The 22,950-nt window shown below is 45.4% G+C and overlaps 1 protein-coding gene across 1 annotated transcript in view; it reads left to right on the top strand.

Moving 5' to 3' along the window:
• nav1a (neuron navigator 1a) overlaps positions 1 to 21,752 on the top strand; it is a 49,480-nt gene extending 27,728 nt beyond the window's left edge. The window contains exons 4-26 of the mRNA XM_083894657.1: positions 971 to 1,751; positions 3,290 to 3,811; positions 6,032 to 6,073; positions 6,189 to 6,343; positions 6,491 to 6,658; positions 6,943 to 7,022; positions 8,334 to 8,411; positions 8,967 to 9,050; positions 12,370 to 12,475; positions 12,556 to 12,677; positions 13,960 to 14,144; positions 14,246 to 14,408; positions 15,360 to 15,558; positions 15,753 to 15,841; positions 15,927 to 16,022; positions 16,110 to 16,281; positions 17,570 to 17,835; positions 17,927 to 18,078; positions 18,155 to 18,226; positions 18,313 to 18,518; positions 19,292 to 19,410; positions 19,500 to 19,688; positions 21,372 to 21,752. Coding sequence (XP_083750783.1) covers positions 971 to 1,751; positions 3,290 to 3,811; positions 6,032 to 6,073; positions 6,189 to 6,343; positions 6,491 to 6,658; positions 6,943 to 7,022; positions 8,334 to 8,411; positions 8,967 to 9,050; positions 12,370 to 12,475; positions 12,556 to 12,677; positions 13,960 to 14,144; positions 14,246 to 14,408; positions 15,360 to 15,558; positions 15,753 to 15,841; positions 15,927 to 16,022; positions 16,110 to 16,281; positions 17,570 to 17,835; positions 17,927 to 18,078; positions 18,155 to 18,226; positions 18,313 to 18,518; positions 19,292 to 19,410; positions 19,500 to 19,688; positions 21,372 to 21,464 — 4,139 coding nt within the window. The 3' untranslated portion in view covers positions 21,465 to 21,752. The remainder of the gene's footprint in view (positions 1 to 970; positions 1,752 to 3,289; positions 3,812 to 6,031; positions 6,074 to 6,188; positions 6,344 to 6,490; positions 6,659 to 6,942; positions 7,023 to 8,333; positions 8,412 to 8,966; positions 9,051 to 12,369; positions 12,476 to 12,555; positions 12,678 to 13,959; positions 14,145 to 14,245; positions 14,409 to 15,359; positions 15,559 to 15,752; positions 15,842 to 15,926; positions 16,023 to 16,109; positions 16,282 to 17,569; positions 17,836 to 17,926; positions 18,079 to 18,154; positions 18,227 to 18,312; positions 18,519 to 19,291; positions 19,411 to 19,499; positions 19,689 to 21,371) is intronic.
• Positions 21,753 to 22,950: the final 1,198 nt, after the last annotated feature.

The raw sequence follows: 22,950 nt of genomic DNA, 5'->3' as shown, positions 1-22,950 counted from the left end.
TCTACTCTAATATTTGGACTCTAATCTCAGATTTCGACTCTAATATTTGGACTCTAATCTCAGATTACGACTCTAATATTTGCACTCTAATCTCAGATTTCTACTTCTAATCTCAGTTTCTGACTAATATTTGGATTTTAATCTCAGGACTATATTTGGACTTTAATCTCAGATTTCAACTCTAATATTTAGACTTTAATCTCAGATTTGGACTCTAATATTTGGACCTTAATCTCAGATTTTGACTCTAATATTTGGACTCTAATCTCAGATTTCGACTCTAATATTTGGACTCTAATCTCAGATTTCGACTCTAATATTTGGACTCTAATCTCAGATTTCGACTCTAATATTTGGACTCTAATCTCAGATTTCGACTCTAATATTTGGACTCTAATCTCAGATTTCGACTCTTATATTTGGACTCTAATTTCAGATTTCGACTCTAATCTCAGTTTCTGACTAATTTTTAGACTTTAATCTCAGATTTCCACTCTAATCTCAGTTCTGACTTCAGATAAGACGACAAGACACCGACTGTGATTCTGTACCTCCCAGAAAACCTTCTTCATAACTTCTTCAGATTGAGTAGAAACGGTCACTTGGACTCAAGTTTTCAGGAACTTTTTTTGAGGAAAATTCTTTGGCACCATTTTTGGTAACGTGACCCAAAGATGACGTGATTAGGTTTAGGTGAATAAAAGTGACCTTAAGTGTCTTATATTAAAGGACACAAACGTCTTACATGGACGAGGTGACTAGAATTCAAAGATCTAAAGCAACATCTTAGGGGAACATCCTCCTATTTCTTCTATCTGTCGTTTACTTGGATTTAAATATGTGATAGATCAAAGGTAAAGTGTCTGGAGATGTTTGAAGAAACACCTGGACTGAATCTGGACTTGGATTCTAGGATGACCTGTTCTTCCTGTGGTTTAAACGTTTGTTTTTTTCTCCTTCACTTCTCCAGGTCCGGTGAAGTCTGACGTGAAGCCCGTGGATAAGTCTCGGTTAGCGGTGAAGACGTCGGGTCTTCAGCGATCGTCCTCTGATGCCGGTAAGGATCACCGGAACGGCTCCGGCGCCGCTGAGCAGCGTAAACCTCCCTCCGGCCTGGTCCGACCGTCCACTGGCGGCAACTTTGGCTTCAAGAAGCCGAACGCGACGAACGGCACGGGTGTCAGCGCTATCCCGACTGTGGGGAAGATTCCCAAAACATCGGGGATTCCTGTCAAACCAGCGCCCTCCGGTGGTGGAGGAGGTGGAGGACGCAAGACCAGTTTGGACGTTTCCAGCAACGACCACAGTGGGTTCCTGTCCCCGAACGCCAGGACGTCTCTGCAGTACCGCTCGCTTCCTCGCCCGGCCAAGACGAGCACGCTAACCCTGACCCGGCCGAGCTCGGCTCGCCCCGTTAGCACGACCATGGACGCGAACTCCGGACTGAGCAAACCCTCCGCGACGGCGCCGCACGGCTCCAAGCTCAAAGAACCCGGAACGGGCCTGAGTAAGACGGGCGGTCGCGGGATCCCGAGCCTCGGACCTGTCAATCAAACGGACCGAGAGAAAGAGAAGGAGCGCGCCAAAGCTAAAGCGGTCGTGTCCGACTCGGAGTGCGGCGGCGGCGGCGGCGGCGGCTCTCTGAAGGGAGGCTGCGCTCAGACGCTAGCCGAGAACGGAACAAAGCTACAGGGGCTGCGGCCTCCCAGCAGCGGGAAGAGCATGGACGCGACGTCCAGCAACACACACAGGTAACAAGGTTGCAGTTTACACTAGCGCTGGGCATGTTAGCGCGCTAACGGCGGTTAACACGCGCCGTGTTTCCATGACGACTGACCGGAAAAAGACACCTGTGAAGTCCTTTTTTTTACTTGCCGCGGCACCGGACTCCAGGCACCTTTTACCAGTAAGCTCCGTTAGTTGCGTTAGCTCCTTTAGCGCCGTTAGCGTTAGCCTACAGTGGAACTGGAGCCGTCTGTTTATTAAAGGAAAAGAGCAGCGCTAACTAATAACCAGCGTACCTGCGTACTGCGTTTGCGTGCCTCTGTTTTTAAAGGTTAGCGTTAACTTTAGAGACTCGTTTTAACGATCGTGCAGTCACGTAAACATGACGTCACGCGCGTCATCATGCGTTAATGTTGATGCCGTTGATGCCGTTAACTGCCTTTCACGGCCGCGTTCAGAGGTTAAGTGTCCACGTCGGCAGCCGCGCGGCCTGAAATATCACTTTAACTCATCACTTTGTACATAGTAGTTGGATTTTAATCTCAGATTTTAACTCTAATATTTGGACGCTAATCTCAGATTTCGATTTCTAATCTCAGTTTCTGACTCAAATTTTTGGATTTTAAATTCAGATTTTGACTATTCTCAGATTTGGACTCTAATCTCGGATTTCAACTCTAATCTCAGATTTCAATTTATACTTGGACTTTAATCTCAGATTTCGACTATAATATTTGGACTCTTATCTCAGATTTCCACTCTAATCTCAGTTTCTGACTCTAATTTTTGGATTTTAATCTCAGATTTCGACTCTAATCTCAGATTTCAACTCCAATATTTTGACTCTTATCTCAGATTTTGACTTTAATCTCAGATTTTCGACTATAATATTTGGACTCTAATCTCAGATTTACAGTCTAATCTCAGATTTTGACTCTCCTCTCAGATTTCAAGTCTAATCTCAGATTTCGATTTATACTTGGACCTTAATCTCAGTTTACGACTATAATATTTGGCCTCTAATCTCAGATTTCCACTCCAATCTCAGTTTCTGACTTCAGATAAGACAACGAGGCACTGACTGTATGTGATTCTGTACCTCCAGAAAACTTCCTCAGATTGGGTAGAAACGGTCGCTTGGACACTTAAACTTTTTTGAGGAAAATTCTTTGGCATTCTTTAATTCTTTGCTTATCAGTTCTTAAACTCATAATTCTGACTTTAAAACGACTTTAAACTCGGAATTCTGACTTTAAACTCGGAATTCTGACTTTAAAACTCATAATTCTGACTTTAAACGACTTAAAACTCATAATTCTGACTTTATTCTCAGAATTTTTTACTTAATTATCAGAATTCTGACTTTAAAACTCATAATTCTGACTTTCAACGACTTTAAACTCGGAATTCTGACTTTTCTTTGGCATTCTTTGGTAACTGTTAATGTTGACGCCGTTGATGCCGTTAACCGCCATTAACCGGCCGGAAATATCACTTTTACTCACGACTTTGTACATAGCTGCTAGCTTATAGCTATAAAACTATGTATACTTCCTGTTCTTAGATTATCTGGCGTGCGCAGCCTGGCGAAGCCTCCGTCCATGGCCCAGCTGGATAAGATGAACTCCAACAGCCTGGACGTGGGGGTCCAAGACTCTCTGCCTCCAAAGATCCCTCCGTACTCTAAGCTCCAGGACTTGGCCGGTTCGACGGGAAGCTCCGCCTCCTCCTCCTCCTCCTCCTCCTCCTCCTCGCGCCTGACTCCTAGCCCCGCCCCTCTCCTCAACGTGAACTCCTCGGCGTGCTTCTCCACCTCGGGCCTGACCCTGGGTCAGCGTCAGGCGTCGTCGCCGGGCGTGGACGCGAGCAGAGGAGGCTCCTCCCCCCTGCTGTACCCGCGTCTGTCCGGGCTGCACCGCAGCATGGAGGCGCTGCCGCTGCACATGAGTCTGGCGCCGGAGCCGCAGGCCACGGAGAACAGCAGCGAGAGGCAGAGCCTGGTGAGAGGCTACGGAGGAGAGAGGGAGGTGAAGAGGGAGAGAGAGAGGCTGGAGGACAGGAGGATCTCACTGACCGTCCCTGACACGTGAGTGCACACACACACACACACACACACAAGCACGACTGTAACGGAGCTCCATCTACTGGCCATATGTGGAACTGCACCTGTCACCAGCTGTCATTGTTCAGGGACAGTACATGAGTCTCTTGAGTCCACAGATGACAACTTTATTTATTATTTACTTTAATTCTGACTTTGAATGACTTTAAACTCAGAATTCTGAATTTAAAACTCAGAACTCGGACTTAAGTCTCAGATTTTTTTACTCAATTCTCAGAATTCTGACTAAAACTCAGAATTCTGACTTTAAAACTCAGAATTCTGTCTTTCAACGACTTTAAACTCAGAATTCTGACTTTAAACACTTTTAAACTCAGAATTCTGACTTTATTCTCAGAATTTTTTACTTAATTATCAGAATTCTGACTTTAAAACTCATAATTCTGACTTTCAACGACTTTAAACTCGGAATTCTGACTTTAAACGACTTTAAACTCATAATTCTGACTTTAAACGACTTTAAACTCGGAATTCTGACTTTAAACGACTTTAAACTCGGAATTCTGACTTTAAAACTCAGAATTCTGACTTTAAATGACTTTAAACTCAGAACTCTAACTTTAGTCTAAGAATGTTTTACTTAATTATCAGAATTCTGACTTTAAAACTCATAATTCTGACTTCAAACAATTTTAAACTCAGAATTCTGACTTTATTCTCAGAATTTTTTACTTAATTATCAGAATTCTGACTTTAAAACTCATAATTCTGACTTTAAACCACTTTAAACTCGGAATTCTGACTTTAAAACTCATAATTCTGACTTTAAACGACTTTAAACTTGGAATTCTGACTTTAAAACTCAGAAATCTGAGTTATTCTGAGTCAGAACTCAAACTAATCCTCTGTTGTGCAGCAATAACTGACCTTTTAGCGACAACAAACTAAACTGACCTTCACGTTCCAGACAGTTTGTTTTTCTTCTTCTTCTCTTCCTCTGTCTGGTTTGTCCATTCATGTTGTTGTTGTTGTTGCACAAGATGGCCGCCGCCGAAAAAGCAAGGCCTTTTGCCTTAATTACACGGACGAGGTTTTATTCTAAGGCTACAGGAAACCAGACATCTGTCATTATAAGGTCATCACACACCGTCTGTGACTGGATGGTACGGCCCGGACCTTTAAACGCTCTTTTCACTCTAATGTTGACGCCTTTGATGCCGTTAACCGCCTTTAACAGCCGCGTTCTGAGGTGAAGTGTCCACGTTGGCAGCCGCGCAGCCTGAATTATCACTTTAACTCATCACTTTGTAAATAGTAGTTGGATTTTAATCTCAGATTTTGACTCTAATCTCAGATTTCGATTTTCTAATCTCAGTTTCTGACTCAAATGTTTGGATTTAATCTCAGATTTTGACTCCAATATTTGGACTCTAATCTCAGATTTTGACTCTAATCTCAGATTTCGATTTTCTAATCTCAGTTTCTGACTCAAATGTTTGGATTTTCATCTCAGATTTTGACTCTAATCTCAGATTTCAACTCCAATATTTGGACTCTAATCTCAGATTTCGATTTTCTAATCTCAGTTTCTGACTCAAATATTTGGACTCTAATCTCAGATTTTGACCCTAATCTCAGATTTCAACTCTAATATTTCGACTCTGATCTCAGATTTCAATTCATACTTGGACTTTAATCTCAGATTTCGACTATAATATTTGGACTCTAATCTCAGTTTCTCTTTAAACGCTCTTTTCACTCTAAAACAGACTTTTAAAACCGCTCACTCTCCCACACCAAACCCCATAGAGAAAATCACCGATTTTAGCTCACACGGTCACTCACTCAGTACAGCAGCTGCTGGTCCACTGCTGCCTCGTGTGGTCACTTTGTGCCACTGAGGTGGATCTGAACAAAGAATTTTCAATGCCGAATTTTACAAAATAAGACATTTGAAGTTAGCGATGGAGGCAGAAGTGGATCAAAAACTCCTGTGAACTCCTGTGTCTCTGTGATGTTAAAATCGCTGATTTTCTCTATGGGGTTTGGTGCAGGGAGCGTGAACGAAGGAAAAATAATGACTTTGGGGGCAAATGAAACGTTCTATTTAAACACACACGCACACACACACACTGACGTCATAATTAGCGGCTGACAGCGCCGTGTCGCCGCGTCCTCCTCCGAACGCTTAAATAACTCTTAAATGCCCTGTAATTAAATAATGACACGGTTTAATTTCCACAGCTCACAGAGGGACAGAAACACGCTGCCCAAGAAAGGTTTAAGGTAAGAACTGGCATGGATTTACTCTCCGAGGATTTAAAAAAAAAAATTGATCCTGATTTCGAGCTTTTATTCTGAAAAAAAAACAATGCTAATGCTGAAAATTCTTTCCGTGCAGTTTCAACGGCGCCCACCAGGCGGCGGAGGGGGAGGAGCTAAAGGAGAAAGGGGAGCGGAGACACTCCCACTCCGTCCTCGGCGCGACCGACTCGCTCGCTCTGCCGCCGCTGTCGTCGCCCACCTCGCTGCCGCGCTCCTCAAAGACCACCGGGGGTCAGTATAATCGCCGCGACACGCGCACATATATGGCGTACATACATATATATATATATATATATATATATATATATATATATATATATATATATATATATATATATATATATATATATATATATAACTTCCTGTTTCCTGTTCCAGTTCCCAGTCCTGTGGGCGGAGCTCCGAGGATGACGCGCTCCAACAGCATCCCGGCGCACGACGCGGAGTGCGCCGCGTCGCCGCTCGGCAGCACGCTGTCGCTGGCCGAGCGTCCCCGCAGCATGGGAATGGTTCGCTCCGGCTCCTTCAGGGACAAGGAGGACGAAGGTGAGTCGCGGGACGCCGCCACGCTGCCCCCTGGTGGAGCACGGAGGATAAACCTCGGTACTTAAAAAATAAATAAACAAATGTTGAAGTTAGCATTAGCATTAGCATCTGTAGCGATGTTGAAGTTAGCGTCCAGATTCATAAAACTCGGGAACATCTTTTGGGGACGGGGGGGAAGCCTTTTATCGTGGCGCAAACGTCGACTTTGACGACGTGTTTTCGGGGAAACGTCGTAGCTTCTGTGACGTGATGTTGTTTCTTCTTCTTCTTCTTCTCGTCCTCAGTTCACGGCTCCGTCCTCTCGCTGGCGTCCAACGCCTCGTCCACTTACTCCTCGGTGAGTGTGGACAGCATGAAGACACAGGTAGATACAGCTGTGTGTGTGTGTGTGTGTGTGTGTGTGTGTGTGTGTGTGTGTGTGTGTGTGTGTGTGTGTGTGTGTGTGTGTGTGTGTGTGTGTGTGTGTGTGTGTGTGTGTGTGTGTGTGTGTGTGTGTGTGTGTGCGTGCGTGCGTGCGTGCGTGCGTGCGTGCGTGCGTGCGTGCGTGCGTGCGTGCGTGTGTGTGTGTCCGTGTGTGTGTGTGTGTACAGTGATGTTTCCTCTTCTTGTCTCACACACAAACAGTCGACTCTTGAGACCAGACTCTCTGCTTTGGTACGCACACACACACACACACACACACACACACACACACACTTATTACTCTTCACTTCCTTTTCTCAACCCCTGTCACTTCCTGTTTCCCTCCTCTTCTTCCTGTTTGTCTTCCTCTTCCTTTCCTCTCCTTCATCTCTTTACTTCCTTTCCTCTTTCTTTCTTCTGCACTTCATTCTACGTCCTCTCTGTTCCTCTTCCTCTCATCTCTACTTCCTCCTTCTTCATCTCTGCTTCCTCTCTTCTTCTTCTTTCAATTTATCTTCCACTTCCTTTCTTTCGACTTCCTTTCTTCTTCATCTCCACTTCCTTTCTTCTTCCTCTCCTCTTCCTTATTTCTTCATCTCCACTTTCTTTCTTCTTCATCTCAACTTCCTCTCTTCTTCATCTCCTCCTCTTCTTTTCTTCTTCCTCTCCTCTCCTCTCTCTTCTCCCCTCCTCCTCTTCCTCGCCTCTTCCTCTTCTCCTCTCTTCCTCTCCTCTTCTTCTCACCACTCTCCTCTCCTCCTCTTCCTCTCCTCCTCCTCTTCCTCTCCTCCTCCTCTTCCTCTCCTCCTCTTCCTCTCCTCCTCCTCTTCCTCTCCTCCTCTTCCTCTCCTCACCTCTTCCTCCTCTCTCCTCTTCCTCTCCTCTCCTCCTCCTCTTCCTCTCCTCCTCTCTCCTCTTCCTCTCCTCCTCCTCTTCCTCTCCTCCTCCTCTTCCTCTCCTCCTCTTCCTCTTCCTCTCCTCTCCTCTTCCTGTCCTCCTCCTCTTCCTCCTCCTCTTCCTGTGTCTTTTCTAACACCTTGACTTCTTTTTTTATTCCCTCTGCTTCCTAAGGCTGAGGAAAGGATTCAGGGAGAGGTGAGTATTTCCTCCTCCTCCTCTCTTTCTTCCTCCTCTCATCCATCACTCTCTCTCTCTCTCACTCACTCCCTCACATCCCGTCATTTCTCCTCCTCTTCATCTTCGTCTTCTCGTGTTTTAACGACGTTAAAAACGCTGAACTCTGAACTGTTTTTTTTTTTTTCTCACCTCGCAGCAAATCCGTAAACTGAGGCGTGAGCTGGAGTCGTCGCAGGAGAAGGTTTCTAATCTGACCACGCAGCTGATGGCAAACGTACGTACGCTTTTCAGGGGATTATTAATCCAACAATAATCTAGTATTTCAGTACATTCAGTACAAAAAAAAATCCCACACAGCTGTGAGGAAACCAGACACGGTTTCCTGTCACCGTGTGGAACCTTTTCACCTCCAGGTAACTGTAGAGTCAGCAGTAGCTCCGCCCCCCTCTCACACCTGTCACTCTTGTCCATGTCCCCCCCCCCCGAGGCTCAGGTAACTGAGACGGCCTGACTTTGTGTCGCCCCCCCCTCACCAAACGAAAACCACTGATTTTAGCTCAGGGCGACACCATCTCTGCTGGTCCTCTGCTGCCTCGTGTGGTCACTTTGTGTCATTAAGATAAGTTGGAATGAAAAATGTCAAATGCCGAATTCATCAAATAAGACGTTTAGACTTAGTGACGGAGGCAGCAGCGGATCAACAACTCCTGTGTCGCTGTGACGTAAAATCGCTGGTTTTCTCTACGGGGTTTGGTGCAGACGAGGTTGACGCGTTTTTGTCGTTTATTTTCTTCTTATTTATTTGTTTTTTCTTGTCTTTTCCAAACAGGCAAACCTTGTCGCCGCCTTTGAGCAGAGTTTGACGCTGATGACGACGCGTCTGCAGAGTCTGTCGATGAGCCACGAACAGAAGGTAACGTCGTCATCACGTTTTTATTCATGTGTTTAATATTCAGTTTACGTTATTATTTCTATTCCAAATACTGACAATAGTGTTGCGACTGAAGTAAAGACATTTATTTTGTATAATTTAAACAGTAACTTGTATTTATTTAATTAAAATGAATTACTTTTAACTATTTTGATCATCGATGAATCGGTTTTAGCATTTTTTGGGGGGATTTTTAGAACAAAGAAATAAATAAAACTGAAGAATTTTTGGTTTGAACACGAGTGTCATGATGCTACAGTAGCTGCTAGCTGCTTCTGTAAACCGTTACTGTAAATTACTACTGTAAATGCTAGCTCTGAACTGTGGTTTTTAGCTGTAAACTGCTACTGCTACAGTCACTGCTAGCTACAAGTAAGCTGCCGTTGTAGCTAGCAGCTGTTCGCTGTAACCTGCTACTGTCACTGCTAGCTCTAGTGACTGTTACTGCTAGCTACAAGTAAGCTGCTGTTGTAGCTAGCAGCTGTTCGCTGTAAACGGCTATTGTCACTACTATCTTCAAACTGCCACTGCTAGCTGTTAGCTGCGAACTGCTTCTGTGGCTGTTAGCTGTAACCGGCTACTGTCAGTGCTAGCGCTAAACCTAGCGCTATGTCTTTTGGAGCCTTGAACTTTGAATTTCCGAGGGTTTTCCAATGTGATTCAAATGCCATTTTTTAACTCCGGACGCTGTTTGCGTGCACTAAATCCCGTATTGTAGAAAGTTGTCATGAATTAATAATATCGCTAAAAATAGCGTACTCTCTCTGGGTCGCAGCGTAAAAACTAGTGCTGGCCACTAGGCTAACGCACGACACGTTTCCACGACGACTGATCGGAAAAAAAGACGCGCGGGGTGTCATGTTTACATGCCGCGACAGTTTACAGTTAGCTCCGTTAGCTGCATTAGCTCCTTTAGCGCCGTTAGCGCTCTTACAGTGGAACTGGAGCACTAACAAATAACCAGCGTACCTGTGCTACTTTAGAGACTCATTTTAACAATCGGGAAGTCACGTAAACATGACGTCACGCGCGTCTTTTTGCGCCACGGAAACGCGATAGCGGCGGTAAACGTTAATGCACGTTAACGCGCCTAGCGCTTTTAAAAACACACACGTTTAAACACCAGCTTTTAGTGCAAACGCATACGTCTGCGGGGAAGAGGCCGCAGCTGCCTGAGTTGACAGCGATCACCTGAGGCTGGCATTCCTGCGTCGTCCTGCCTTTGTGTGGACGCTGGTGTGAATGCACTGATCGGAGCCTGAGGCGCTGCTGCTGCTGCTGCTGCTGCTGATGCTGCTGCTGCTGATGCTGCTGCTGATGCTCACTCTCTGACGGCTTCATGCTTTTCTGCTCGCTCTGAAAGCTAAAGCTCTGTCTGGAAAACTCCAGGAACAGTCTTTTGTTGTCGGTGCCAGAGCAGTGACCTGTGCAGCCTTAACCTTGAGGAGATGCAGCGGCTGCACTGGGATCAGCCTCCGCAGACGACGGAGCAGCACAGATCCGAACGCTTTGTCCTTTTGAACTGTTCATATGACCAGAGCGAGCAGGTGTGGCTGCAGCTTTAGTGCTGCAATAACACGTCGTTAAAGTGGAAATAACGTGTTTACGTTGCACTTTTCACCCTTCGAAGCTATATTTACACGATGCCATTTACTGGACAACGTGAGCGTGGCTTTGTTTTATTTTTATCCGACACGACATTTAGCACAACGATCAAACTTCCTGTTCCACTGGAGTTGCTAAAAATCTGGAGGAAGTTGCTTAAATAGGCTGAATATAATGTTGGTTTTTGAGGAAGAAGCAGGTACTTTTATTCTGACACCTGGATGTTTGTATGAGTTAATACCAAACTAGAGATGATGCTAAACTTATTTTAATGTCCCTCCTGTGAGGAGACGTCGCTGCAGCTACTGAAGCCAGACACTAGTATGCACTAAAGTCAAACACCAATGTCATGATGCTACAGTAGCTGCTAGCTGTAAACGGCTACTGTCACTACCATCTCAAACTGCCACTGTTAGCTGTAAACTGCTTCCGTAGCGGTTAGCTGTAAACTGCTTCCGTAGCGGTTAGCTGTAAACTGCTTCCGTAGTGGTTAGCTGTAAACTGCTTCCGTAGCGGTTAGCTGTAAACTGCTTCCGTAGCGGTTAGTTGTAAACTGCTTCCGTAGTGGTTAGTTGTAAACTGCTTCTGTCGCTGTTAGCTGTAAACTTCTTCTGTAGCTGTTAGAGGTAACCTGCTACTGTCACTGCTAGCTCTAAACTGCGATCGTCACCGCTAGCTGTAAGCAAGCTGCTGTTGTAGCTGCTATAAACTGCTCCTCTACCTGTTAGCTGTAAACGGCTTCCGTAGCGGTTAGCTGTAAACGGCTTCCGTAGCGGTTAGCTGTAAACGGCTTCTGACGCTGTTAGCTGTAAACTGCTACTGTAGCTGTTAGCTGTAAACTGCTAATGGAGCTGTTAGCTGTAAACTGCTATTGTAGATGCTATATGTAAACTGCCCCTCTAGCTGTTAGCTGTAAACTGCTATAGCTGCAAGCTGTAATCTGCTCCTCTAGCTGTTAGCTGTAAACTGCTTCTGTAGCGGTTAGCTGTAAACTGTTTCCGTAGCTGTAAACTGCTACTGTAGCTGTTAGCTGTAAACTGCTACTGTAGCTGTTTGCTGTAAACTGCTACTATAGATGTTAGCTGTAAACTGCTATTGTAGATGCTATATGTAAACTGCCCCTCTAGCTGTTAGCTGTAAACTGCTATTGTAGATGCTATATGTAAACTGCCCCTCTAGCTGTTAGCTGTAAACTGCTATTGTAGATGCTATATGTAAACTGCCCCTCTAGCTGTTAGCTGTAAACTGCTCTTCTAGCTGTTAGCTGTAAACTTCTACTATAGCTGTAAACTGCTATAGCTGCTAGCTGTAAACTGCTACTGTAGCTGTTAGCTGTAAACTGCTACTGTATCTGTTAGCTGTAAACTGCTACTGTAGCTGTTAGCTGTAAACTGCTACTGTAGCTGTTAGCTGTAAACTGCTACTGTATCTGTTAGCTGTAAACTGCTACTGTAGCTGTTAGCTGTAAACTGGCTATAAACTTTGGGAGAGCGAGTCGTCTTTGAACTTGAAGGTTGAGGGTTCGATTTCCTGGCTCCGCTAGTCTACATACATAACTGCTTTTAAACCTACATTTAATATATTGCTCCATGGCACCAGTTTGAAGAATATTGTTGTACAATATCAATAATGACAATAACATTCATCAGAATACAAACTGATCCGTGTGTGATTGGACGTCTTTGTTGTTGAGCAGGACACTGAGCTGCAGGACCTGAGGGAAACCATCGATGATTTGAAGTGCAGGAACGACGAGGCTCAGGCGGTGATTCATGGAGCGCTGAACAATCCGGACATGAAAGGTTCGGACTTTAAATGTTAAAGTCTGCGCTCTGTCATCTGCTCGGGTTCTGATCTTCTTCTTCTTCTTCTTCTTCTTCAGAACCTCCAATCCGACGTCAGAACTCGTGCGAGAGCATCTCGAGTCTCAACAGCCTGACGAGTTTGTCGAGTGTGGGCAGCCTGAAGGACCAGGACGCCAAGAAGAAGAAGAAGAAGAGCTGGGTAAGAATGAAGGAAGTCGGCGTTCTTTCACACCAAACCCCATAGAGAAAATCACTGATTTAATCTCATGGGGACACAGGAGTTGCTGGTCTACTGCTGCCCCGTGTGGTCACTTTGTGTCACTGAGGTAATCCCGAACTAAGAATTTTGAACGCTAACGTCGTAGAATAAGACGTTTTGAAGTGACCGATGGAGCCAGCGGTTGATCGACAGCTCGTTTTTTGCTGTGATGTAAAATTGCTGATTTTCTCCATGGACTTTGGTGTGGGAGAGTGAGCGGTTTAAGATTTTAATTATTAGGATTGAGGTGTGTTTTCTTGTACAAGGTAGGTAGGACGGTAGGAGGCAAAGTAGGTATTTTAGAAGGTAGCTAGGTAGGTAAGTAGCTAGGTAGGAGGGAAAGTAGGTATTTTAGAAAGTAGCTAGGTAGGTGGAAAAGTAGCTATTTTAGAAGGTAGCTAGGTAGGTGGAAAAGTAGGTATTCTAGAAGGTATGTAGGTAGGAACGAGGGGAAGTAGGTTGGTAGTTAGGAGAAAATTTCCATTTAAGAAGGTAGGTAGAAGGGTAAGTAGCTAGGTAGGAGGAAAAGTAGGTATTTTAGAAGGTAGCTAGGTAGGAAAGTAGCTAGGTGGGTGGAAAAGTAGGTATTTTAGAAGGTAGGTAGGACAGTAGGAGGGAAAGTAGGTATTTTAGAAGGTAGCTAGGTAGGTAGGTGGAAAAGTAGGTATTTTATAAGGTATGTAGGTAGGAACGAGGGGAAGTAGGTTGGTAGTTAGGTGAAAATTTCCATTTTAGAAGGTAGGTAGGAGGGTAAGTAGCTAGGTAGGAGGAAAAGTAGGTATTTTAGAAGGTAGCTAGGTAGGAAAGTAGCTAGGTGGGTGGAAAAGTAGGTATTTTAGAAGGTAGGTAGGACAGTAGGAGGGAAAGTAGGTATTTTAGAAGGTAGCTAGGTAGGTAAGTAGCTAGGTAGGTGGAAAAGTAGGTATTTTAGAAGGTAGCTAGCGAGGTGAAAAAGTAGATATTTTAGAAGGTAGCTAGGTAGGTAAGTAGCTAGGTAGGAGGAAAAGTAGGTATTTTAATATGGTAGGTAGGTAGGAACGAGGGGAAGTAGGTAGGTAGTTAGGAGGAAAGTTTCCATTTTATGAGTTAGGTAGGAGGGTAAGTAGCTAGGTAGGAGGAAAAGTAGGTATTTTATAAGGTAGGTAGGAAGGTAGGAGGGAAAGTAGGAAGCTGTGAACACAGATGTTGTAGTTTAATATTCTGGTCCGTTTCCTCTGTGCAGCTCAGGAGCTCCTTCAACAAAGCTTTCAGCATCAAAAAAGGCCCTAAAACCTACTCGGACATCGAGGAGATCGCCACCCCCGACTCCTCGGCTCCAAACTCCCCGAAAATGCTTCACGAGTCGGGAGAAGGAGGAGACGATCCGCCGCTGTTCCTTAACGCCTCCATGTCGGCCTCGTCCTCTGCGTGAGTAGCTAAGCCCCGCCCCTCCTCTCGCCTCGCCTCACCTCTTAACACTCAACGGCGAGCAAACCCAGTTAGTGACGAGTCCTTCCTGTCACATGCAGGATCATGGAAACGACAGAGGAGGGCAGCATCGAGGAGTCGGCGGTGTCCGACCTTCGCTCCGAACTCTGGGAGAAGGAGCGAGCGCTGACGGACATCAGGCTGGAGGCTTTGAGCTCGGCCAGTCAGCTGGAGCAGCTCAGAGATGCCATGAACAACATGCAGGTGGGTGGTGTTTTTCCAGTTGTTGTGAACAAATATCACGTCAGCTTAAGAGAGGATTTTCAAGTTTTGTTCAACTTTGGTTACTTTGACCTCAGTGAGAACAGTATCTCAGGAACATCTCCGGGAAGTCTTCTCAAACTTGGACTCGAGGATGAATTCATTGTTGGTCGTTGAAGGTCAAAGTCATGGTCATCTCGTGTTTTTAAGAACGTCGTTTATTACAAATGTACATTCTGTACATTTTATTATGTCTGTCTTTAACGTTCACTTGGACTGGAGAAGATGACCTGATTTGACCAGATTACTTTGACCCCATAACAAGGAACATCGCAGGATCATCTCCAGGACGTTCTTTCAAATTTGGTCTACAAGTTCACCTGGACTCAAAGATCACCTGACTCTATTTTGGTCCTAAAAAAAGTCAAAGCACAAGGTTCCTTTGAGGTTCCTTTGACCTCACAGAACTCACATTTCAGGAACATCTCCAGAGGGTCCTTTTAAATGTTTGTTGAAATGTTCTCTTGGACTTAAAGATTGATATTATTCTGGTTGAAGTAAAAGTAATGGTGTCCTCATGATGTCGTGAACATGACTGACTAAGAATGTACCTGTAAATACCTTCAATGTTCACATGGACTCAATGATCTCAAGTATCTCAAAAACATCTCCAGGAAGTCTTTGCAAATTTGGAACAAATGTTAACTTGGGCTCAAATTTAGTCATAAAAACTGTAAAAAATGTGAGAACATTATCTCCAGAACATCAAGATCAACAAGATTAAGGTCAATGTGACCTCACAAATCATCTTTAATCTTCTGTTAAGAGTTCACTTGGACTCAGTCGAAGGTCACGGTGACCTCACGCAAACGTCCACATGGACTCACAAAGTTACACAAAACATATTAAACTTGAATGTAATGTTTTTTGTTTTTCTACCTGCTCTTGTTCCAGTCAATGGTGGAGAACTTGAAGGCGGAGAACAACCATTTGAAAACAGGAAGTCAGCCCCCCAGCACAGGCTCTGGCCCCACCTCCTCCACCTCGCAGCCCTCAGGCCTGGCCTCTCTCGTGGGGCCGTCGCTGAGGCAGCCAATGAGCATGAACCTCACCAAGTCCTTCAGCCTCAGTCTCAATGACTGCAAAGATCCAGGTGAGAAGAAAAACCCCCGACACCAGAACATGAGGTTGTCCCTCAAGGCTCTGCTCTGGGACCCATGTTGTTCAGGCTTGAGATGCAGATCCAGAGATCCAGAGGGCGCAATACTGTGCAAAACACTAAAATCCTTGTTTTAACACACTTGTTACCCTGGATCACTCACATAAATCCATCCGTTTGTCTCTCAGACGCGACTCCGGTGGACACGCAGAGTGTGTCGTCTTCGCGGGACGAGGTGTGCGTTCGAGTTCTGGTCGTCGGTGAAGAACAAGCAGAGGTAAAAAAATGTAATCTTTAATCCAATGACGTCAACAGCTGTAAAGTTAGACGTGACTCACCGCCTCCCTCTTGTGTTTGTGCAGGTGTGTAAACAGCAGGAGTTTTACCTGGGCTCGGTGCCGGTCAGTGCCAGGACGGACTGGACCTGTCTCGACGCGCTCGTAGCCAAAACCTTCAAAGTACGTCAACCAAATGAAAATGTTCGATTTCGTGGACTGAGCTGAACGCACAAGTTTAAACTGAGGTGTTTTCCCTCGTCTCTGCAGGACTACCTGACTCAGGTGGACCCCACGGCCAGCCTGGGCCTGTCCTGTGATTCGCTGCACTCGTACCAGCTGACCTACGGCGGCCCGCGGGTGATGGGAGGCGACAAACCTCAGGCGTCACCTCATCGCTGTCTCGACGGCGGTTCGGCTCGATTATTTGTCACGTTGAAAGGTGAGGGATCACTTGAGGGTGGACAGTAGCTAGCTAGCTAGGTAGGTATTTTAGAAGGTAGGTAGGTAGGTACGAGGGAAAGTAGGTAGGTAGACAGGAGGAAAGTAGGTATTTTAGAAGGTAGCTAGGTAGGTAAGTAGCTAGGTAGGTGGACAAGTAGGTATTTTACAAGGCGGGTAGGTAGGAACGAGGGAAAGTAGGTAATTTAGAAGGTAGGTAGGTATTTTAGAAGGTAGGTAGGTAGGGAGGTAGGAATGAGGCAAAGTAGGTAGGAAGGAGTAAAAGTAGGTATTTTAGAAGGTAGGTAACTATGTAGGTAGGGAAATAAGGTATTTTAGAAGGTAGCTAGGCAGGTAAGTAGCTCGGTAGGTGGAAAGTTGGCATTTTAGAAAGTAGGTAGGAGGGAATGTTGGTATTTTAGAAGGTAGCTTGGTAGGTAGGTAGGACGGTAGGAGGGAAAGTCGGTATGTTAGAAGGTAGCTAGGTAGGTAGGACAGTAGGAGGGAAAGTTGGTATGTTAGAAAGTAGCTAGGTAGGTGGAAAAGTAGGTATTTTAGAAGGTAGCTAGGTACGTAAGTAGCTAGGTAGGTGGAAAAGTAAGTATTTTAGAAGGTAGCTATGTAGGTAAGTAGCCAGGTAGGAGGGAAAGTAGGTCTTTTAGAAGGTAGCTAGGTGGGAATGTAGGTATTATAGAAGGTAGCTAGGTAGGTAAGTAGCTTGGTAGGAGTGAAAGTAGGTATTTTAGAAGGTGGCTAGGTAGATATGTAGCTAGTTAGCAGGGAAAGTAGGTATTTTAGAAGGTAGGTAAGTAGCTAGGTAGGAGGGAAAGTAGGTCTTTTAGAAGGTAGCTAGGTGGGAATGTAGGTATTATAGAAGGTAGCTAGGTAGGTAAGTAGCTAGGTAGGAGTGAAAGTAGGTATTTTAGAAGGTGGCTAGGTAGGTAAGTTGCTAGGTAGGAGGGAAAGTAAGTATTTTAGAAGGTAGGTTAGGTAGGTAAGTTGCTAGGTAGGAGGGAAAGTAAGTATTTTAGAAGGTAGGTTAGTGTGTATTCAGCCCCATGTACTGTTAGCTAATGGTAACAGCTCATACTCACTGTGTAGGAGATGAATAATCCTGTCCTCATACTCATACCTCACACACCACTTCCCTAAATGATAACAAATCAAAGTATATGACATTATTTATAAAACATTGTATAAAACATGCTTAATCTGCAAGAAGCTATATAAAGCTCCTGGTATGGCGTTATCTTGTTTAATCATATCTTGCTTCCTGTTCCCGTCTCCAGGTCTGACAGAGAAATGTGTGGACTCTCTGGTGTTTGAGACTCTGATTCCCAAACCCATGACGCTGCACTACATCGGCCTGCTGCTCAAGCACCGGCGCCTGGTTCTGTCCGGACCCAGCGGGACCGGAAAGAGCTTCCTGGCCCAGCGCCTGGCCCACTACCTCCTGCAGCGCAGCCGGACCGACTCGCCCGAGGCCGACCGCGAGACGTGTGTGCTGGGTCGCGGCGCCGCCGTCACCTTCAACATGCACCATCAGACGCACAAGGTACAAACCGCAGCAGCTTTTCGCTCCCGCGGTCTTTGCATCCGACTGTTCTAGAAAACGACATTAATTGCGGCGTTCTCTGCTGTCACAGGAACTGCAGCTGTATCTGTCCAACGTAGCCAATCAGATCGACAGAGACAGCGGAGCAGATGTGCCGCTGGTCGTCGTCATCGATGACATCAGTAACTCTGCTGCCATCACTGAGCTTGTGAATGGAGCTCTGACCTGCAAGTATCACAAATGGTGAGTCGAGTTAAACCGTCTTTAAAAGTCCGATTTGCCTCGTGAGAGTCTGAATGTTCCTCTGTTGATGTTTCAGTCCTTACGTCATCGGGACGACCAATCAGCCGGTGAAGATGTCGTCCAATCACGGGCTGCACCTGAGCTTCAGGTGAGCATCCTCTTACGCCTTGAACTTGAAAAAGAAACTAAAAAGCAGAGGATAATTGGTCTTGCGTTTTGACGTTGTGATCACAGGATGGTGACGTTCTCCAACAACGTGGAACCGGCCAACGGGTTCCTGCTCAGGTACCTGCACCGGAAAGCCATGGAGGCCGACCCGGTGGAGCAGCAGGACCCGGCGTGCCGCCAAGCTCTGCTCCGGGTGCTGGACTGGGTCCCTCAGCTCTGGTACCACCTCCACGCCTTCCTGGAGAAACACAGCACTTCCGACTTCCTTATAGGTGAGGAACCGCAGACGACTCAGGTAGAACACAGCAGACAGGGGGCGCTCTGAGATTTACACGCAAACTTATAATATATAAGTATGTAGTAGAGGTAGGTAGGACGGTAGGAGGGAAAGTAAGTATTTTAGAAGGTAGCTAGATAGGTAAGTAGCTAGGTAGGTGGAAAAGTAGGTCTTTTACAAGGTAGGTAGGGTGGTAGGAGGGAAAGTAGGTATTTTACAAGGTAGCTATGTAGGTAAGTAGCTTGGTAGGTGGAAAAGTAGGTCTTTTACAAGGTAGGTAGGATGGTAGGGGGAAAAGTAGGTATTTTAGAAGGTAGGTAGGTTAGTAGCCAGGTAGGTGGAAAAGTAGGTATTTTACAAGGTAGCTAGGTAGGCAACTAGGTAGGTGGAAAAGTAGGTATTTAAGAAGGCAGCTATGTAGGTAAATAGCTAGGTAGGAGGGAAAGTAAGTATTTTAGAAGGTAGGTAGTATGGTACGGGGGGAAAGTAGGTATTTTAGAAGGTAGCTAGGTAGGTAAGTAGCTTGGTAGGTAGAAAAGTAGGTATTTTAATAGGTAGCTAGGTAGGTACATAGCTAGGTAGTTGGAAAAGTAGGTATTTTACAAGGTAAACGTTACACGTTAACAGTGCTACAGAGATAGAGGGGTTATCTACCATTAAGTTTAGAGTTGCATTGTTCTGAAGACAACCACTGGGGGGAGCTGCAGCCCTACTGTTCCCTTGCTTATTTTTAAGAATAAGAAATAATACAGGTGTTTCCTCCCTCAGGTCCCTGCTTCTTCCTGTCGTGTCCAGTGTCGGTGTCGGAGTTCCGGCAGTGGTTCATTGATCTGTGGAACCACTCCATCATACCGTACCTGCAGGAGGGCGCCAGAGATGGCATCAAGGTGAACGTCCACGCCGATGTTCTCCAGAGCGGTAACATGACAACGCCGTCCTCGTCTCCACACACTCACGTCTCCATGTTCCCCTTCAGGTTCGTGGACAGAAGGCGGTGTGGGAGGATCCGGTGGAGTGGGTGAGGGGAACCCTGCCGTGGCCCAGCGCACAGCAAGACCAGTCCAGACTCTTTCACCTACCTCCCCCCAGCATCGGCGCCTCCAGTGAGGAGAAGAAACCCCCCAAAGATACACCTCCACCCAGCACGCTGGAGTCAGACCCACTGGTAGAGTCCGCCATTTTGTTTTTACTTCCGTTCTTAACGTTCTCTACGGCTGTGGTCCTTCAAGAATATTGTCAAGGAGTTTGGTCCACAGTACGACGGTTTCCCTGCACGTTATCCCACCATAAATTCTTGATATTTTACAAGGTAGAGAGGACGGTAGTAGGGAAAGAAATATTTTAGAAGGTAGCTAGGTAGGTCAGTAGCTAGGTAGGTGGAAAAGTAGGTATTTTAGAAGGTAGCTAGGTAGGAACGAGGGAAGGCAGGTAGGTAGGTAGGAGGAAAGTTGGCATTTTAGAAGGTTGGTAGGTAGGTAAGTAACTAGGTAGGAGGGAAAGTAGGTATTTTAGAAGGTACCTAGGTATGTAAGTAGCTAGGTAGGAGGGAAAGTAGGTATTTTAGAAGGTAGCTAGGTAGGTAAGTAGCTAAGTAGAGGGGAAAGTAGGTATTTTAGAAGGTAGCTAGGCAGGTTAGTAGCTAGGTAGGAGGGAAAGTAGGTATTTTAGAAGGTAGCTAGGTAGGTAAGTAGCTAGGTAGGAGGGAAAGTAGGTATTTTAGAAGGTAGCTAGGTAGGTAAGTAGCTAAGTAGGAGGGAAAGTAGGTATTTTAGAAGGTAGCTAGGTAGGTAAGTAGCTGGGTAGAAGGGAAAGTAGGTATTTTAGAAGGTAGCTAGGTAGGTAAGTAGCTAGGTAGGAGGGAAAGTAGGTATTTTAGATGGTAGCTAGGTAGGAACGAGGGAAGGCAGGTAGGTAGGTAGGAGGAAAGTTGGCATTTTAGAAGGTTGGTAGGTAGGTAAGTAACTAGGTAGGAGGGAAAGTAGGTATTTTAGAAGGTACCTAGGTATGTAAGTAGCTAGGTAGGAGGGAAAGTAGGTATTTTAGAAGGTAGCTAGGTAGGTAAGTAGCTAAGTAGAGGGGAAAGTAGGTATTTTAGAAGGTAGCTAGGCAGGTTAGTAGCTAGGTAGGAGGGAAAGTAGGTATTTTAGAAGGTAGCTAGGTAGGTAAGTAGCTAGGTAGGAGGGAAAGTAGGTATTTTAGAAGGTAGCTAGGTAGGTAAGTAGCTAAGTAGGAGGGAAAGTAGGTATTTTAGAAGGTAGCTAGGTAGGTAAGTAGCTGGGTAGAAGGGAAAGTAGGTATTTTAGAAGGTAGCTAGGTAGGTAAGTAGCTAGGTAGGAGGGAAAGTAGGTATTTTAGATGGTAGCTAGGTAGGTAAGTAGCTAGGTAGGAATGAAAGTAGGTATTTTAGATGGTAGGTAAGTAGCTAGGTAGGAGGAAAAGTAGGTATTTTAGATGGTAGCTAGGTAGGTAAGTAGCTAGGTAGGAGGGAAAGTAGGTATTTTAGATGGTAGCTAGGTAGGTAAGTAGCTAGGTAGGAGGGAAAGTAGGTATTTTAGATGGTAGCTAGGTAGGTAAGTAGCTAGGTAGGAGGGAAAGTAGGTATTTTAGATGGTAGCTAGGTAGGTAAGTAGCTAGGTAGGAGGGAAAGTAGGTAAAACCTGACGTCACATGTATCTTTTTCCAGTCAGTCATCATGGACGTCATCAACGCCACTAAAGTGCCCAGCACTAATTAAAATTAATAAACATTTGTCGGATTATCTGATGCTTTCAATCCCATGTTTCTGTTCACAATTGCACGTTAAGTGCGACTCACTCTCGCTTTCTTTCCTTCCCCGTTTCCCCACTAGATGGCGATGCTGCTGAAGCTCCAGGAGTCGGCGAACTACATCGAGTCTCCGGAGCGGGAAGGTTTTGATCCGACTCTGCAGACGGCGCTGTGACGCGGCGTCGAGGCCGTAAAAAAAAAAGACTCAATAATGAACGTTATCGCGTTAGCGTTAGCGCTCGCTCAGTGAGCAAGAATCTACAGAAAGACAGAGAGATTCTGATGTTCATCGTCTTTGAATCTGCAAGTGCATGGTAAAGCGGAATAACATGACGACGAAGCATTACGTATAATCCTACTGATCGAGACTTACGTTGTTTATTTTCGGATCTTGTGTTTGTTTTTTCTCCGACGATGTCGGTGCTTTTCTTCTTCTTCTTCTTCTTCTTTTACGAGTTTTTGTTTCCAGAAAAGACATTTCCTCAAGCGTAGGATGCACTTTATTTTCTACACCCGGTAAATTGGACGTAAAGGAGGCCAAACCCTTGCAGTTCATCAATAATTCCTCAAGATGGCAGCATCTGTGCGGTTTTTCTCCTATCAAAGGTGCTCAGTCGAACGCACACACACGGTGTCGCTAACAGAAACTGCTGGTTTTTTGACGTTTGTCGGAAACTCTTCCGACTTTTTTTCTGTACTCCTGGATCAAACGTCGCGGCGTTTGACGATTGTACGACTTTATCTATAAAATAACATCTTGATTTTGTAGGATTTTATACCGAGTCCATCTCCAGTCACCACGGTAACTATAACGAACATTTCATCGTCGTCGGCGTAGAGTCGCACAAATGTCGCAGTTTCAGTCGAACAAAAATGTTCTTTCTTTGCTAACGTTTCCTTCTTGCGGAGTTACAGGGCCGAGGATTTTCGATGGTTGAATCTCCGATCTTTCTTTGCGTGGCTTCCTCTCGCTTCTTCCCTTCTCCTCGTTTGCACATAATATTACGTTCCGAGAGTACGAGCGAGTATTTATCGCTCGCATCCCGACGGTTCCTTTTTGAACAAAGGAAGACGCAGTCGGAATCCTCGGCTTCGGCACCTGTTAGCGTGACGTACCTCAGGCCCGCGATTTCTGCCCAGGTGTTTTCTTTTTTTCTTCGTAAACGTCCGAACAGCGAAGCCGACGCTGTTTTTTCTGAAGTCTCTCTGTGCCTGAATCACAGTTTGGCCTGTAGCTGCTTTAAGTGACCACACGGGGGCCTCGACTCAGAGGGAGCGACCTCGCTCTGATGTCACTTTAACGTCGTCACCTCCATGCCCAGGTGGGGGCGGAGCTTGGTTTTATCGCAATTTATTTTATTTTTTTGTACTTTTCACAGCGTTTTGGACTTAAAGCTGGGGTAGGCGGGATTTCATGGCGCTTTTAAACGCGACTCTGTAATCAAAGTTTTACTAGCGTGCGGGTAACGCTAACTTTTTGTACGATGAACTAAACACTTCGGGACTCTGTAGGACGAAAACATTTACAACACAGACAGTGTCACACGACGGACTGTCGTAAAATACTGACAACAAGCTAATGCTAATGCTAATTTGGCGCTAATTTACAACAATCTTGGACTCCACCATTTTTGAAACTGTCTGCGAAAACTTAAATATCG

The sequence above is a fragment of the Microchirus variegatus genome, assembly GCF_963457635.1.
Source record: "Microchirus variegatus genome assembly, chromosome: 9".
In the NCBI taxonomy this organism is placed as follows: Eukaryota; Metazoa; Chordata; class Actinopteri; order Pleuronectiformes; family Soleidae; genus Microchirus; species Microchirus variegatus.
This window is presented reverse-complemented; position numbering and strand designations above follow the sequence as displayed.